The sequence below is a fragment of the Oncorhynchus mykiss genome, chromosome 6 (assembly GCF_057628025.1).
Source record: "Oncorhynchus mykiss isolate SJ-2025 chromosome 6, ASM5762802v1, whole genome shotgun sequence".
NCBI lineage: Eukaryota > Metazoa > Chordata > Actinopteri > Salmoniformes > Salmonidae > Oncorhynchus > Oncorhynchus mykiss.
The window spans coordinates 25,735,184-25,754,400 of NC_143027.1; the positions used below are offsets into that span (position 1 = coordinate 25,735,184).

A 19,217-nucleotide genomic window follows, 5' to 3' on the forward strand; every position below is an offset into this window, starting at 1 on the left:
TATTTGTATGTATTTGGTCTGTGCTTAATTTACTACAACAAAGTCACAGTGTGTTACAGCGTTAGTCATTCCCATTCCTATGTGAAAAGTCTGTAAGTGATGCTGTATGCCTCTGTCTAGTATTCCACAGAAATGATCTGAGGAAATTCGATGTGCATAAGAGTACACCGTCTTCACAACAGCTAAAATATTTTCCATGTAGCCCCAGTTAAACAAGCCTTAGTAAAGCAATGGTTTCCTCCGTCCTTTGAACCCTCTAAGAATCCTCCTTATTTCCTAAGACAGACTTTCATGTATGGGAATGAATTTGAAGTATTTAGTATTTCATTTATTTTGGATTAGAGTGTTTGGATCCGAAGAAGTTTATAAGGTAAAAATGTTTTCTCGTCGTTCACCCTCACGCGTTTCCCATACGCACAATTTGGTTGTATTTTTGTCATTGGGATGTGTATGGTTTGTGTGCTGACATTTGTTTTCTACGCTTTCATACGTAAATGAAACATTTAGCACTGTGGAAAAGGCTGAACCAAAAGCATGAAGTGCTGTGGGACGGAGCCAAACACCGTATATTCAGTAACACTTTAATACTGTCCAGTTCATCACAAATATAATTATTTGCAACCTTATGTTGTTTTTTACTTTCATTCTCATTGGGTTGTATTGCAAAAAGGAATTGTATAAAACATAGGCTATATGGTATACTAGGTAACGCTTTACTTGACACCCAGCGTCATAATACATTATGACACGGTCATAATCATGTCATAACAGCTGACAAAACTTGTCATAACGTGACACAATTGCATTATTTAATGTTTTTTTTTTACCTTTATTTAACCAGGTAGGCAGGTTGAGAACAAGTTCTCATTTACAATTGCGACCTGGCCAAGATAAAGCAAAGCAGTTCGACACATACAACAACACAGAGTTACACATGGAGCAGAACAAACATACAGTCAATAATACAGTAGAAAAATAAGTCTATATACAATGTTATGGCATCTACATAAGTGTCAAAACTTCTATATAAATATTTTTACCTGCTATTATTGTAATTGTGCACACATTGATGTCAGCCATGCAGCTTACCCCAATGCTCTGTTGCTGATGACTGAGATGAATGCAGGAACAGATTTCAGGAGCAGGACAAGACACCCTCTTTTTGACTGATGACTGATATAAGGGCGTGTACGTGATAGGCCTATCTGGATTGTATGATTATGATGGTCATAATGCTTCCTGACAGTGTCAAAGTGTACTTTCTTAGTCCAAGTAAAGTGACACAGGATGTTATAATGCTTCATGACATAAAGTGTATTTTCTGCAAGTTATTTAAAATATGATGAAAACAACATGACTGTAAAGCATTCATTACATCAAAACAAAGGATTTAAGAGAGATTTTCAAATGAAAGTTATCTTCTTGGCAGGGAAAATTCTCATTTGAATAAATGTGGGTTTTGACACTAATGTAGGTGTCATAACCAGCCATAAAATAATGCAATATATATCACAACAGATGTAAATATATGGGTCATGACAGTTATGGCCATGTTATGTCAGCTGTTATGACACATGACATAGTTATGATCGTGTGGTAACGTGTTATGACACTGGGTGTCAAGTAAAGTATTACCGAATACGGTATAACATATTTTGGGTAAATTAATTGATAGTACTCCCTATAATTGATAATGCTCTGCCCATTGGTCATATTGATGATATTCTCTTAGTTGGGTAAATGAGTCTGAGAGCGGAGAGGGTGTGATTGCTAATATACATTTCTGTTTTACGGGATACTGTGTACTCTGATGGTATCAAAACGCTTGACTGCATTTTCTACTCTGGACTTTGACTAAGAGGCATGTCTTTTCTGTGAGTGCTCCAGGAAGTGGGTGTAAATAATGGGAAGTTAATATTTTGGGTGTGGAAAGTTCATGTTCAAAACAAGTTTATTTTTATTTTGTATTATTCCATGCTGTATCTGAACGTTCTGTTTGTGTGTGTGTGTAACCAGGAGAGAGCCTTCGGGTAACACATGTAGCCAGAGGTCTGGACTCAGAGGGGGTTCTCCTAATGGACATCGTTATCAATGGCTTTGTCCCTCCAACATTATCAACCTCCCATCTCAATCTGCAGGTGTGTAATGACTAACACTCTCATCCTAAAGCCAGCTCAAGTCCCTGACCGTGACTAACCATGACACTCTATCTCTAATATGATGATTGCTTTGTGTCCTGGAGGAGTTTGATGAGTCATACGTGCAGACGGGACCAGGACAGCTGTACTCGTGGTCGTCCCAGGCCCATCAGAGAGCAGGCGGTCCCATGGTGCTGCGCTGTAACCACTCCATCATCTACGAGGGCCGAGAGGAGCGCCAGGGGCCCCTGTTACAGCTGCTTAAGGTGTCCCAGATGAGTGGCATCTACAGCATATTCACTCTCAGCCTGGACTTCCAGATGACAGCCTCACTACTCCTACCAGGTCAGTGCAAACACAAGACAGACAAACACAAGACAGACAAACACTAGACAGACAAACACAAGACAGACTTGACTTTAAACTGATGTACTGTAGCAAACATGTTGCATTTTTGTCATTGTAGTTGTTTAAATGTAAGTTGCAATTTAATCGGTTCATAGACTTAAGGTGGTGCTCTGTATTTTTAGATGGTGATGGAGAAACATGTCCGAAAGGTTTTGTCCTGGATACAGCCTCTTACTGTGCTGGTATGTTTTTGTATACTTTTGCCTTCTGTGATTTAAAATAAAAAAAATAAGCTAAAAAACAACAACAGTGTATACAGTAGAAAATTGTTGAAATTAAAATAATCCAAATACCCTTTTTGGATTGACCAATCATATTTTGTATTGCAGTGTAATTATCATGTATTACGACAATACAATTACAAAGTATTACAATACAATGAACTCATGCAGAAAATCTTAATAAACTGTAACTCGTTAGATGAGGATGAATGTGCTGCAGAATCGCCCTGCTCTCATTCCTGCAACAATGTGATGGGTGGCTTTTCCTGTGCCTGTCCCTCCGGCTTCACCATCTCTCCAAAGACCAACACATGCCAAGGTCAGCCACAGGAAACACTCTCACTGAACACTTTATCACACCATTTTATCACACCATCGCTGTGAATGTATAAACACTCTCACTGAATGCTGCACACTTTATCACACCATTTTATCACACCATTTTATCACACCATTTTATGTCTCCTATTTAGATACGTAATTACATTAGGTGATCTGTCTGTATATGGCTCTGGTATCATGTGGATTGGTAAGCTGTATTTAGAAGGCAATCTATGGTGACAGATAGAAAAACACAAATATTTACATTCATTTAAATAGTCAGGTAGCTAGTGCACACAATATCTGGTTCTGAGATGATCTGAACTGATGGTATCGCTGTGAATGTATAAACACTGTTATTGTAGACACTTCAAATTTGTGGTACCTCTCTGCAGATATTGATGAATGTGCCCAGGCTTCCCACATGTGCCACTACAACCAGCAGTGTGTGAACACGGTTGGCACGTACCGCTGCCAGGCTAAATGTGGCCCAGGGTTCAAGCCCAGCGCCATGGGAACCAGCTGTGAAGGCAAGTCTATTCGCAACAAATGAAAAGTTTATTTAGGATTTTCTTTCAGCCGCTCATCACCTGTATAAGGCATATTAGTAACAGAGGTAGGGCTGTGGTGTGAGTTTCAGATGTGGATGAGTGCCAGGAGTCGTCTCTCTCCCCGTGTCAACAGCAGTGTCTGAACACCCTGGGCTCCTTCCGCTGTGTCTGCAACCCTGGCTACCAGCTCTCTGGGCACCGATGTCTAGGTCAGTGGCCCCTGCGGCTCACTGATGATATTTTCAACAGATTCAAATGTTTCACACCAGGAGGCAGTAAATTGTAAGTTATGGAAGCAGTTACTGTAACTTATGGAATCTCAAACCCTTTATGCTTGTTTGTAAACAGACATCAACGAGTGCAGCAGGAATGTGTGCCCAGCTCAGCAGCAGTGCCGCAACACAGAGGGAGGCTACCAGTGTTTCGACAGCTGCCCAGCTGGCATGAGAATGGGAGAGAATGGGGCCTGTGTGGGTATGATGCCATTCATAATTAATGTGTCTGTTACTCTGACTGTTGTTGCATGCAGGTACAGCTTTGTGCCACGAGAATGATGACCCTCACATTAAGCCCTGTGTTTACCATCGTTTTGTCTCACAGATGTGGACGAGTGCCAGGATGGGAGCCACATGTGCCGCTACAGCCAGATGTGTCAGAACACTATTGGGGGGTACGGCTGTGTCTGCCCCAGAGGTTATCGGTCCCAGGGGGTGGGCCGTCCATGCCTGGGTAAGACACTTCATTTTGGCATAGTCATGTTTTACTCCACAACACAATATGCTACTGTCCAATAAAATGTAGTTCTAAGTAGTGTCTGAGTCTTGTTTTGCCTTTCAGACGTTGATGAGTGCCTACAGACGCCGAGTCCCTGTGCCCACCAGTGCCGTAACGTGCCAGGCAGCTTCCGGTGCCTCTGCCCACCAGGCACTGTGTTACTGGGGGATGGGCGCTCCTGTGCTGGCCTAGAGAGAGGACAGGCCTTCTCCAACGGTACCCGCATCAGGGAAAGACTGCGCCCACAGCTGGTGTCATCGCTCGGTAGGCCCATCCTCTCACGGCATCATGGGGTATCCCGCATCACCAGACAGAGCTGCCCCATAGGCTACACCAACCGAGATGGCACATGTGTCGGTGAGTGTTGCTCCCCCTAAAGTAGAAATCCCTCTGGAAGCATTTCCCCACATAAAGATGTTGTTATTAAATAACCCAAACCACCAAGGGCACTTTGGTTCTGTCATCTAACTGGCATCTGTTTTTGTGGACAAGATGGAGAAGTAGTTTCTCATTTTCCTTGAACGTCTGTAAGCAAAGGCCGCAAGCAAGGGACTTTAATCTGATACCACCATGAGCATTACCTCATCATGTCATTGATCTCTGTACAGATGTGGATGAGTGCTTGCTGAGGAAGCCGTGCCAACATGAGTGCCGAAACACAATAGGCAGTTTCCAGTGCCTCTGTCCTACAGGCTACCAGCTCTTACCCAACGGCAGGGGCTGTAAAGGTATGGAGAAAATACACATAACCACCCATCACAACTGGGTTTACATTGCCAAGAACATACACAGGTACTGAGTTTCCTTTCTGATGCTTGCAGACATTGATGAGTGTGCAGTGCAAGGCATCCAGTGTGGACACAACCAGATGTGCTTCAACACTCGTGGAGGACATCAGTGTCTGGACACGCCCTGCCCTGCATCCTATCAGAAAGGAGGGAGCCCAGGGTAAGGGGCCTGTTGCAATGTGTGGCTAGTTAGACAGATTGTTTCCTGGGTATTTTTGTAATATTGTAGTTACCGTAGTTACTTATCACACAACCATAGTCATTTTATATGTAGTTAGCTATGTATGTAATAAGTCACCGACCGTTGATGCCACAAAACAATGAATTGGTTGTTGTGTACAGTATTTATGTATTGTATGTGTCACTGAACTTTAGAGCCAGCTGGCAACAGTATCGGTACCTCTGGAAGTGTAACAGTTGACTCTTCTTTCACCATGGCAGGACGTGCTACAGACCCTGCTCTTGGGACTGTGCCTCTGGAGGTTCCCCTCTGCTACTGCAGTACAAGCTGCTGACCCTCCCCCTCGGCATCCTAGCCAATCACAACGTGGTGCGCCTGTCGGCCTTCTCTGAGGCGGGGGTGTTGCAAGAGAGAACATCCTTCACCATCCTGGAGCAGGACAGTGAGGGGGATCCGGGGGCAGGGGGCCAGCTATTTGGCATCAGGGATGAGGCAGGCAGGGGCATCATCTTCACCCTACGGCCCCTGCAGAGACCAGGCCTGGTGCGTCTGAGGGTGCAGGCGACCACCCTCTCCACACAGGGCCGCATCACATACCAGAGCATCTTCATCATCTACATCTCCATCTCTAGATACCCCTACTGAGCCCCCCCCCCCCCCCCCCTCAACTGGAACGTGGAACTGACTGTGCTTTCCCCTAAGAGGCCCCTGTCCCCTTCCTCAATCTCTGTAGAATCAGGCTCCCGGCTTGTGAGACCGAGCATGCCAACCAAGCCAAGCCAAGAAAGCACTAATCAAGAGACAAGGCAAACAGTATTATCCCTAAGGATTTCACTGATATTTGGACCCTTATCTGTGGTACAATGTAAACTGTATTGAAATGGATCTTAAACTGTGAGGTCATGGTTTAGTCAAAAATCTGTTCTGTTTTGTTGGATTTATCACAATGAACACGCCAAAGATGGTCCTATAGCATTACAATGGCGTGCAGCTATTTATATTGTGAAAATGCTACAGGTTTGTCAATATTATTTTATCTCGTGTTTTCCTATTCTTTTAAGTCATTGTTGTCACATGAATCAGCTATAAGGTGCTATTCTGAATGTACTGTACTTATGTGTGTTTAAGTTTCATCGAAGCAGTGAGCCGTGAGCCATATGGTGCTTGTGTTACAAGAACAAACGGATGAGGAAGCATTTCCTCCCCCGGCCTGGACTAAACCATCTTAAGCAGGAAGTAGAAGACCATTTGAGTTTGATTGCTCTCATTGGACTCTGTGCTGAATGGAGTTGGCCTCCACTAGCAGGGCCACAACATGGACATCAGAGAAAATGTCCCTTTCTGCTTAATCACGTTTAGTCTGTAGGCTGTAGTATTCTGATTTAGCCATTCATCTTTCTAAATGTGTTTCAAAATTCCATGGTTAAAAACCATAGAGGGAAGGAAGCAACAAAGACATCGTGCTGAACAACAACTATTTATTGTTTAACCAAAAGCATACTCAGTGTGCACACACACAAACCCCAAAATGTGAAGAACCACATTCAGTGGGTGTTTGTGAAACAGGGAAAGAGGAAGCAGATGAATATTAATATAAAAGATGCACAATATACTTGTGTGAATTAAACATGCTGAACAAACTCAGCAAAATCATGGCTGCAATAGTGCAGTGTACATTTCTTTAGAATTTCGACTGCACCCTCCCTTCTATTAGCTGTATGATGAATTAACCAACATTTCAGTGTCACTGTATACACATGTAATGCCATCAAATTCATAAAAAAATGTCTATTTTGAAAAATGTGTATTACTGTCCGCTTTGGTCATTGGTAGTAATGCACGTTAAATGTGTTTTAACTGTAAGTCAACCAATGAGAAAATGAAATTAAACTTAGCCATTTATGACACAATTATATTTGGACTGTTTCAGTTACCTGCAGCACGACCTCCGAGGCTGGTCTTTGCTGTTCTGTTGCCCGTGACGATACCAAAAAATGCCGCCGCCTCCACGTATATTCCAGAGGTTGAAGTTAGGTTCAAATGTAGGTTCTGAATGAGGTTGAAGTTAGGTTCAAATGTAGGTTCTGAATGAAAGGTGAGAAGGTATTTTCCATATGTTTAAAATATAGATTTTCCAGGACGTTGAAAATTCATATTTTTCAGACATTGAAAATATGTATTTTCCAGATATTGAAATCAGGCTAGTTTTTGGTTCTGAATGAAAGTTGGAAATAAGTAATTTATAAACAGCTATGTTATGACCGGACAAAATCTGAACCAAACATAGACATCTATGATTGGTTCAGATTTGGTCCAGACCGGACCAAAAACCAATGTCAGTGGATGTGGAAATCAAGGCCGACTTTCTACCCCCCATAAAGACGTCCAAACGGCATCGCAGTTGGTCCGTGCTTACTGAGGGCTACAGTGCTGCATCTGTGGTAAGCCTACCGTTTGTAAAACACGAAAAAATATGTCCAAAAGATGGCAGGCTACACCCCAGTAAGCACGAGGTAACATGTCGGCCCACAATGGAATTTTGAATACCGATCCATGTTGTAGTCCCACCGTTTGTAAAACAGGCCGTTGCATTGGCTTTATTAGTCCTAATTTCTGTGACTAATCAACTTGGCCATTTAAACTCTGAATATCAGCAGGGTTGTGGAGGGGTCAAAAAACGGTAACTATAATCCGTTATGTTACCAGTGAAAACATTGTAATCAGATTACTGATACTTTTGAAAAAGTAGATTATTTGAGGATGACTTTTAAATTCAGAAAGGATGTTTGCAAAAAAAAGTTTTCTCAATGACATTCAAATCAGAATTTTAAAAAAGGCGCACTTTTAAATTTGTTCCACCTGAGCGAGTCTGAGCACAAGTCAGAGACCACTATGATGTCACACCAAACGTGTTTGATGGATCGCGGGAAAAAAAGCAGGAATATGCTTTTGTAGGCTACAATCCAAGGTATGTCTTCCAATGGTGCGACTGCTGCATCCATGTAGCAAAAGAGACACTCTGGTGGAGTTACTTTGTTTTTTTTATTTTATGTTTTTATTTATTTATTTATTTTCTTAATCTGGTTTGGTTTTTAACCTTAGGTCCACTTAGGAGCCTACAACAAGTCACAGTAAAACATGAACATTTTATAAATAAATAAATAAATAGACCAAAAAGAGAAAATAGAAAAAACTGTCAATGACAATGTGAGAAAATTATGGTAACTGGTCTGGCCCTAATTTAGGTTAAGACCCCCCTCCACACACACACAGGCTGTGCTGGCTCACAGAAAGAGTGGGTCATTGTCATTTTGGTCAAGGCTCTTTATGGCAGGTTCAGCAACTGATGGAGCTGACTTAAATGAGTAAGCAGCTGGGGTGCCATAAAGCTGAAAAACATTATCATGCAGCTGGTGCTCATAGCAAGCCTCACCAGACAGCTTCAGTCCATATCGAATGTACAGGAATGTAAGGGTCTGCAAGGACATCCAATTTCCAAATTAGATTTTTACCACACTCATCTGGCTGAATACTCTCTCGACTTCAGCATTCGAGTGTGGCAAAGACAACACAGACACAGCAGCATCCCTGAACTTCCAAATCTCACTCCAGAAGCCCAGTGTGTTTTTTGTCTCATTCCATTTACTAAGATGGATGGCACGCCATTGCTGGACAATCTTGTCTATCTCTGCAGGGGAGTAGCCAAGGAGCTTGGCTATTTTTTCTATTTCTCCAGGGCTCTTATTGTGCTTTAGAGTTTCCTCCACATTGAAAACTGACATGTACTGCAATGCTTCGATGTTGTCCGGCAATCTCACCCTCAACTCATTAGTGAGGGAGATGGTGAAGGCTACACACCGCTTTCGGACATTGTTTTCATCCTCAGGCGCAAGGTGGAGCTCAGCTGCCTTTGACTCAAAGGTAACCAAGGTACGGTTTGGGACTGATGTATCCATTTATTAACCCTTTGAGTACATCAACATTTGCCAGTGGATTCAGCACCCTGCTGCTTGCAGACTTGATCGGACTAACCAAGCTGCCAAGTAGCTTAAGAGGATCTACTTGCTCTCCCTCAAAAGCCTTGATGGCCAACTGTACCTCACCCAGCACTGACTTAAAAAAAGCCAGATACAATATGTTTTGAGGATCACTGTACATGGAGTATAAAACCTCAGCCATGTAGCAGTGTTCACAGGACTTGGTGACTGCGAAATGCAGCCTAAGCTCCTCCCACTGGTCCAAAATGTGTGAAACCGCGGGTTCAATGGAGAGACAACGTGTGGCACACCCCTTGGCTATCTGTAAAGGTTTCTCCCCACAGTTGATGGTCTCATATATGGCCTTGTAGGCCTCCCTGCACTTTGGAGACACTGAAAACCAGGTATAAGTCTCTCGTACCAAGTACTCCACACTACAGGGGATGGTGTCATTGGAAGCATGACTTACAGCAAGCTGCAGAGAGTGGCACACACAGCGAATAAAGAATACAGCGAATAAAGATATTTGAGGCCATACTCCTCCTTCAGCACTTTATGGACCCCATTTTTAATCTCCGTCATAACAGAGGCATTGTCAGTCCCTATCCCCAGGAGTTTCTCTTCTTAACCCTAACCCTAACCCTAACACTAAGGCTGAGGAGTAAGTTTCACACATGCATTACATATGCAAGTAGCCTACAGATTAATTATCTGTTTTGTTACATAGCCTATCAACTTTGCTAGTGCCATATGACCCACAACTGAATCTTTCCCCCTTGGTATCATGATACAACTCGGTATTGATACTTGGCCTTGTATCTTATCATTAGTAACATTTCGGTATCGTGACAACACTAGTTGATTCAACCAGTTTTTGCACAGTGGGCAGTCTTGTTAACATGGCAAGTGAGGCTATTCTATGGGAACCGTGTTGATACTTGGAGAAATAGTGCCCTCTTGTGTTTTAGAAGACAATGTACAGTAAATCAAAGCTTTTAAAACATTGCTATTCATCTAATGCAATAAATGATGGTGTGATTAAACAATATCTCAGCCACTGTGTCAAACTGATTGGTCCAACATCTCCAAGCACTGTTGTACAGTATATCTTCTGTGATAAGCACACATTAGGGCCTTACCTCTTCCACCTTTTGCTTCTAGACAGACATTTATAAAACCTATAGAACATGTGTAGTTAGTTACCAAGTAGAACATGTGTACCTAGTACCATGTCAATATGCAGTCTGAACCATTGGAAATGGGTGGAGGAGGATCATTAGGACAATAGCAATCACACAAATCAAGTAAAAGTTGCATCAAAGGGAAATCAACATCATTGTCTGGGAAAAGCAGCATGACTACACTTCATTTGGGTTGAATAAAATAAATGTAGGCCTCTTATAGTTTTTACGTTTACAAATGTCTACTAACACATGCAATCACGGCAGTCTTGGGGTCTTTTTCCACAGTGCTATAAAAAGTAGAGTATTTGTGGAAGTGAAGCAGCATTGGTTTGTTCCTGCTGAGGATGGCTTCTAACCACGTCTCCCTTACTGCTTTTAACAGTCAGGATGTCAGGACACATGGCCACACTATGGGCTCCACTCTAATGAGCACAACATTTTATCCAATTACTGTGTGGAAGCTATGGAACTCTGACCGCAACCATCGGCATTACAACTTTAAGCCTCCCAGCAAAAGAGAGGTTTGGGAGCAAAGTGAGGCTACTAGGTCTAGTCTGCTGTATCCCAAATACCGGTAGGAAATAATGTCCAAATATTAAAAATACATTGCATTCGGAAAGTATTCAGACTCAGACCCCTTGACTCCCCCCCCCAATTAACTCATGGCACAAAAAGTCTAACAACCACTGTAGAAACTCAACACACATCTTATCACAGGTCAGAAATGAAATAACAAAATCATGTACATTCTGTCATTGGAATCCTCAAAAACAGCAGCATGAGTAATGTCATCTGCTTCAGACCATCAGAATAACTCATTGGTCTTTTGTCTACATGGCAGTTTAAGTAATACTCTCAACCATCATGACATGGTGTGGTAGAGGACTTCAGCCGAGGGTAGGCACTTTAGCCACAGAATGAGCAATCTTTTTAAATAGACAACAATACTGTTCCTGTACACATTGAGAATACTTACTGTATGTGACGCTGCACTTCTCAAAACTTTGAGATGACCACTAATACAGCATACTTTCTGGTGGTGTTGCATCTGATTGACAAACCTGGGTAATGCAATGTTTGCCTGCCATGAGTCTTGACAGAAATGTCAATGGCGTGCCTGTGTAAATCTTGAGTCATTTCCAATGTTCTTTCCAATGTTCTTCAGTATTCAATGAATCAGTCCAAATGCATTCCTGTCCTACTGCTTAAAGTTAAACATGTTCTCAGACTATATAAGAGGGTGAATAAATACAAAGATGTTGGAAACATGTTTTTAGAACCATTAACAAGATTTGTTAGTAAGTGTTTAGTCAATGTTATGCTCAACCAAGAAGCCAAATGTATGAAGCCAAATATTTCTAAATGACAATAATTTCCCACAGCCCAGCTACTAAAGACATTAGTGAATGTGTTGATTAACATATTCTTATTCTTAGTCATTCCATTTCCACTGGCCCACCAATTAGGCATAAAGGATGAGATGGTAATGTTTACTGGTCACTATGGCAGCTATGAAAAACAATCCTCATAACTGGGTCATTGAGAGAACCTTAAACGCCATCACACCACTCAATGTGCAGCCATTAAATCCAGTGATGCACGCACAAATTGCAAATTTGCAATGGTAGCCTAGTGGTTAAGAGCATTGGACCAGTAACTGAAAGGTTGCTGATTTGAATGCCTAAGACAACTAGGAGAAAAATCTGTAGGTGTGCCCTTGAGCAAGGCACTTAACCCTAATCGCTTCTGTAAGTCGCTCTGAATAAGAGCGTCCGCTCAATGACTAAAATAAAAAATATTAATTGTGTAATACATTTCATTGAAACTACTATGTAACAGAGCATATAGTCTTCTCCTTCATTACTGTTCATAATAATATAACAAACAAACTTTGGGTAAAAAGTTGAGCTGCAACAGACAAGATTTAATTGGAAGTCTCAATCATGCCCCCTCAATCAAGTCTCAAACATGCCCCCTGGGTGGTACTGGTAAATCATTGCAGTTTCCTTGACGGCGCGAGACAATGTTCCCTTCCAACATATGAGAGTATGTACATTATAAATTAGTTTCAGGTCAGGATCTATTTTCATTGGCCTGTATTAAAGCTTCATATGTCTGCTTATAGAATATGTAGCCGATGACATCATATTCCATTGTTGAGAGGGGGCCCACAACTTGGTTTTAAAACCACCCACCATGTTCCCATTAACTCCGAACCCACTCATACCCACCCATATCAAGTTGCCCCCATCCCATTCCATCCCCGTCTGTTTAAGAGAGCATCACTTTCCACCCTACATCCCTCTCACCGTTTACCTGTCTGCAGGGACAAGACTTCCTGGATGCTGAGCAACAACTGCTGGCCAGTAGAGACCCGTCATTTTTTGGGCCTGTTTTGCATGTTGTTTTGGCAGTAAATATCACATATCAGTTTGCAAACAATGTAAAAAATATATATTATTGACTTATAAAGCCGCATACAAACTTGGTCTCTTTTTTTTCCCTTGAGTAAGGCAGCTCCAAAATGCTGGTGTTCCAGCCTAGCTCAGTGCTTTCTGTGATGGGACAGCCAGCAGAAAATATGTAGCGTAGGTCTTGGTAATGTTCTCTAGTTGCACCGTGATTGGCTCAGTGTTCTGTCAATCTACGGGTAGAGCTCGAAAATTCAAGCCCCTTGGGTGGTGCCATAGAGTTACATTACAAGAGCCCATCCAAGAAGGCTCAAGGTCATTGGCCACAGATAAAATGACATCAAATCACACATGTACAGTATCTTTGAATGCACTGATAGTTATAGTTATCATCATGGTAGTTATCATCATGAATCAAGTTGACCAACTACTGGCAAATACTTTTCAACCCTTGTCATAGGAAGATAAATAATGAAGAGAAATTATAGATTAAATATATCGGTGCTCATCATCCATTGGACATAAACTTTACACAAGTTGGAAATTGCAAATTCAACAATGAGTGGTTTTGAAGGAATCAATGGCTAACTGTAAACATTGCAAAGCAATGCTATTCAGTGGAGTGGATATGTGGTCCAAGTCTGTGTTTAAAGGTCTCTTTTCCAAGCTTAAAAGGATAAACATTCAACATTGGCCATGATGTCAATCCAGCATGACTTATGCTGTGCTCAAAACAACTGGGAACTTGGAACTGGGAAATCTCAGACTTCAGTGAGTTCAAGACAACTTGGAACTCTGAAAGAAATGAGCGCTGACTGGGAAAATGGTCATCCAACTCATCTAACATTTCCTGGGGTTCACCAATTTCTATGTCTGCTTTAACTGGGGTTACAGCACCCTGGCTTTCCCCCCTGTCAGCACTCACTTCTCATGGTGGAGTTGGAGGAATAGAGGCTCTGGCAGGAGGGTGCGGAACATCCGTTCAACGTGTGGACTGACCACCAGAAGCTGAAGTATCTCCGCACCACCAAAGATCTCAACTCCAGGCAAGCCAGATGGGCCCTGCTGTTCACACGGTTCAACTTCTCCATCTCGTACCGGCCGGGATCCAAGAATTGGGGGGCCTGATTCCCGACATCGTTCCACTCCTCCAGGTTGGCCTACAACCCGGGCGCCTGTCAGACCCTGGCCCTTGTGCGACAGCGCTTTTGGTGGCCTACCATGGTCCCGAACATGTCCGCATTCGCGCCGCTTGCACCGTTTGCACACAGAACAAGACTCCTTGGCAAGCTCCGGCTGGTCTCCTCCAACCTCTGCCTGTCCCCCACATCTCCCTGGACTTCATCACGGGTCTTCCCCATCTGATGGCAACACTGCCATCCTGACCGTGGTGGATCGGTTCTCTATAGCCGCCCACTTCATTCCTCTCCCCAAACTACCCTCTGCCAAATAGACGGCCCAGCTCATGGTGCAGCACGTCTTCTGGATCCATGGATTGCCTGTGGACATGGTCTCCGACCGGGGTCCTCAGTTCTCGTCTCAGTTCTGGAAGGCGTTCTGCACCCTCATTGGGTTGTCGGCCAGCCTGCCCTCTGGGTTCCACCCCGAGTCCAACGGCCAGGCGGAGCGAGCTAACCAGGACCTCGAGACCACCCTGTGCTGCCTGGTCTCCGCCAACCCCACCCCCTAGACTCCAAAACACCCTTCCCTGCGCTGCCACGGGCCTATCTCCCTTCGAGTGTTCCCTGGGGTATCAGCCCAGGTATCCGCCCAGGTTGGACGCCAGGTGGAGAGAGGGGGGGTACTCTCATGCCCTGATCTGTTTCACCTGTGTTTGTCTCCACCCCCTTCAGGTGTCACCCATCTTCCCCATTATCCCCTGTGTACTTATACCTGTGTTATCTGTTTGTCTGTTGCCAGTTCGTCTTGTTTGTCAAGCTTACCAGCATTTGTCCTGTCAGCTCCTGTCTTTTCCCAGCCTCTCTTTTTCTCACCCTCCTGGTTTTTGACCCTTGCCTGTCCTGACCCTGAACCAGCTCGCACTGACCACTCTGCCTGCCCCTGAGCCTGTCTGCCATCCTGTTACATCGCCCCTATCTGGATTTCCGACCTCTGCCTGACCTGACCATGAGCCTGCCTGCCGTCCTGTACCTTTGCCTCTGTTGCTGTAATAAACTTTGTTACTTCGACACCGTCTGCATCTGGGTTTTACCTTATCCTGATTCAATCTTAGCAAGAGAGAGGAATCTGATTTCACTGGTCCTTAACTTGTGCCTTAGTAATTTCATTCAGGGTAAGTGGAGTTACCTGTGAGTTAGCCTGCCACGGAGCAGGTTAGTTAAGAAGGATTCTTTGCCATATAACCTGCTTCGTAGGATACCCCTCTGATGTCCTGGTCCCACAATTTATGCTAACTATTTCACTGCTATTCTTTCCAAATTATATTTATTTATTTGAAGACACATATTGATGGCCTAAGTCAATGTTGCCACCTGTCAATGATTTTAGAGGGTGGTATAATTATTTAAATAATTTCACTGTCCAGATCCTTCTACACGTGTAAGACATCCAGACACAATGTGTGCCTGACTGACTACCTCCGGAGGTGGTCAGGAAGATCGGATCACAATCAGATCACAAGGCTTCTTGTAAGCAGCAGGTATAAAGAAGGCTATTGAGTAGGGCCTGAGTCAACATTTTCAGAAATGTCAATTTAAAAATATGTGAGGCTGGATCACACTCAGGGATCTGTTCTTTCATTTGTACAAAAGACCTGGATGAAAGTGTGTGTGCCCCCCCCCCCCCCCCCCCCCCCCTCAATCCAGCCAGCAATGCTTCCTAACATTATACTCAGGGACTGCAGTTTGGAGAAAAAGAGGCTCACTACAAATCCCCAAAATGTTCATACATGGTAGAAGTAGGTGAAAATACCACAAGGAATTGGACCATATTTATCCAGTTTTATTTTATTTAAAACATGCTCCGCTACTGTTTTGGGTCTGATTCTAGTTCATGTCTGGCAAAATAGCTCAGACATTTGATAAAAATAGTAACCATGCCAGGTCAGATGTTGTTGCTCATCAATTTCCCATCCAGGACTTGCTTCCACACAATTCAGAAAAAATATATCAAGTGATGGAGAAATAGTCTGCCCTCTTACAAATAGACAAAGCACCTGAGAGTTTTACACAAAGATCTAACTCAACATACATAACTACTCAAAAGAGGTGTGCCCTTCCTGTTTTCTTCTCAGCGAGAAATATGAAAAAGTAGAAAAACAATTACACCAATATGAAAGCAACAGAACAAAGAAGATAGAATTAGTCACTTTCTCCGGGGATTGTCAAAACCTTTCAGGAATCTACAAACCCAGCAGCATTAACATTGTTTCATCAATTCTTTATGTAATGTGTGGCAAAAATATTGCATAAGAGGCACACTTGCATCCTCAACATACTGCCACACAGCCTGCATGTAATGATAATCAGTGGAACTTTACCACCCCCTTAGGGTTATTCTGCAGCCTTCTGCCCCGTTAGCATGAGTTAACTTTCCATTCTCCAGTCCCAGTCCAGTAATCAGTAGGCTGAGATTTACAGCACTGTTGGGCAGGTAATTGTCAATCCTGCACCGGTGATTATGCTCAGGCAAGCCCCATGCTGTTCACTGCTGGAACAGTGTCTGCTTTCTCATGCCAAGGCGAAGTCTACCAGCAACGAGAACACCTTGGTCTACGTTAAAATATCACTGGAGACATGACACAGGTCACATAATGTGAAAATAGGACCATGTTGTGGTGTCTAGTTGATCACTCTGGGCCTCCGTATGATAACCCTCAGGGTGCCAGTTGTGAGAGACAGTTAACCAGTGGGCATTTTTATACAAAAAAATTGGTAGGTGGATTCCACCACAACATATGCATAATATGTGGCAGAAATGTGATGATCAAGGTAGAAACCCCACTGAATTTGGTTGTTTCAGGCTCAGTAACAGCAGGAGTGCCCAACCACTCTTCCTTCCTATTGCTGCTGAACTAGATGCCATGCTGGCAACGCCTGTAACCAGACACTTGTAAATGAACTTTTTTACCAAAAGTTCATGTTTTGGACAGCTGTTCCTCAATGCTCTGCCAGACTACTGGACCCAAATAGCCAAGGACTCAATGACATTGTACACATCTAGATAGGTTATATTTAAGCAATAAGGCCCAAGGATGTGTGGTATATGGCCAATATACCACAGCTAAGGGCTGTTCTTATGCACGATGTAACACGGACACAGCCATTAGCAATGGTAGTAATTTGTGTAATACACGTGGTATCAACTTGGTCTCAGAGCATTTCATATTATTCTGTACGTAAATCCGTCACATTCCATTTAGTATGATACAATATGTAACGCTTTGTATAGTATGTATTAATTTGTAGATGTCCATCACCCATTTCGTATGCTATGTTACGAATACAATTGATATTATCTGTTACCAATTTGTAAAACGTATGATATGTTACTAATAGGTGACTAATGTTAGCTTGCTGGCTAATGTTAGTTAAGCTAGGGGTTAGGTTTAAGATTAGGGTTAAGTTTAGGAGTTAGGTTAAGTTTAGGGTTAGGGGAAGGGTTAGCCAAAATGATTAAGGTTAGGGTTAGCTAAAAAGGTAAAGGTTAGGGTTAGCTAAAAAGGTAAAGGTTAGGGTTAGCTAACATGCTAAGTAGTTGCAAAGTAGTAAAAAAGTAGTAAGTAGTTGAAATGTTGCTAATTAACTCAAATTCTAAAGTTGTCCGTGATGAGATTCGAACTCGCAACCTTTGGGTTAGGGTTAGAGGTCTTGACCCTCACATTCATCATAGGGAAAATGCAATGGGTAGCCTGGTGATCTTGAATGGCCTACTGCTCACTCATGACAGCCTACCTGCACCATGTGTAGAGAGTCAACAACAGCAAGCAAGTGTTTAACACCTACAACATACACAATCTGTTTCACTGCTGTTTCACACGCTTTAAATAAGGAAGTGGACACTTGACCAGACTTCCCTCGATGCAGATCTCTAGCTTGATTTAAGTGGATACACACATGTAGCTAAAGTTTGTGAAAACCATCTTTGATCAATATCATCAATGAGATTGTAAAAATATAGTATATACTTATAGTGGTGTGGTCAGGCTCAATAAAATATACTTTGTCTCAAAATAGAAAGAGCTGGGTTTTATTGCTTAAGTATTGTTTCAATGTAGAATGGCACATAAAAAAGAATCCAATAAATTGAAGTCTTTACCACAACTAAAAGTAGGCCAATGTCTTATATGTACCAACAACTTAGAGAAAATAAAAGCCAGCATAACACAGTAAAGGACTGCTTGTCTTGGCAGAGCAGTCATTCAGTAATAATGATCAATCCTCTATCTTTCCCCCCGTATTTGGCTCCATTTGAGAGACTTGAGACTTTAAGAGTGTCTAGGATGTATGGGATAAGAGCCGAGCTTCTTGGAAATGAGAGTGCTGGTGGCTGGGCTCCAGCAGGGCAGTGCCTCCAGCAACATGACCCCAGGGAGAGGGCTGGTGGTGGGGGCCTGATAACCATCCATCACTGCCAGTGCCCTGGAACAGACTGAGGAGCAAGCCTGGAGTGTGCTCTCGCTGGCATGGCCTGCCTGAAACCATTGACCATTGCAGCTAACACCTGTCTGGATCTCTGCTGTGGGGGAGGGAGCTCTAATTACCGATTATTGAAGGTTTCAACAAAGTGCCATTTACCCTGAAGAGCTCAACTGGCTGTTTGTGAAATCATCCGTCTATTCTTGACTCAACCTTGCAATGATCCCTTGAATGGTTTCAAGGATCAGGCTTGATCCATTGAGAATGTACACCACAAGTCCTCTCTCTCATTCCCAAGAGTTATTCTTGTGAATCTGTATCTGACTGACCTTGGTATATTTAGATACATGGTTATGGCTCTGTCTTCGTAAAACGCCTGTACTCCACACACCCTGCAAGATAGAGTACTACTGCACAGTGCAAACATCCCAGGGCAATATGATCAAATTTCTCTAAACACCTTTATTAAACACTGTAGTCCACCACAGGTCATAACAACGTATTATACATTCCACATTGTCGTTAGACTATAGCCTGTCTACAGTATACTGTAAGTCCAAAATGGCTACAGTGAGGTTGCAGAGCGTTTGTTTGCTACATTTTACAACCATCCACAGCAGTATTTCATGCAACAGTCAGGAGAGGTTTGCAAGACCAATTGGTGTT

At 42.9% G+C, this 19,217-nt stretch overlaps 1 protein-coding gene across 1 annotated transcript in view; it reads left to right on the forward strand.

Annotated features, from left to right (window-relative positions):
* The window catches only part of hmcn2 (hemicentin 2), a 62,911-nt gene extending 55,619 nt beyond the window's left edge, over window positions 1-7,292 (forward strand). The window contains exons 70-81 of the mRNA XM_036979721.2: window positions 2,017-2,138; window positions 2,243-2,483; window positions 2,669-2,728; window positions 2,967-3,086; window positions 3,484-3,618; window positions 3,729-3,848; window positions 3,988-4,113; window positions 4,240-4,368; window positions 4,477-4,770; window positions 5,022-5,141; window positions 5,235-5,361; window positions 5,643-7,292. Coding sequence (XP_036835616.2) covers window positions 2,017-2,138; window positions 2,243-2,483; window positions 2,669-2,728; window positions 2,967-3,086; window positions 3,484-3,618; window positions 3,729-3,848; window positions 3,988-4,113; window positions 4,240-4,368; window positions 4,477-4,770; window positions 5,022-5,141; window positions 5,235-5,361; window positions 5,643-6,027 — 1,979 coding nt within the window. The 3' untranslated portion in view covers window positions 6,028-7,292. The remainder of the gene's footprint in view (window positions 1-2,016; window positions 2,139-2,242; window positions 2,484-2,668; window positions 2,729-2,966; window positions 3,087-3,483; window positions 3,619-3,728; window positions 3,849-3,987; window positions 4,114-4,239; window positions 4,369-4,476; window positions 4,771-5,021; window positions 5,142-5,234; window positions 5,362-5,642) is intronic.
* Window positions 7,293-19,217: the final 11,925 nt, after the last annotated feature.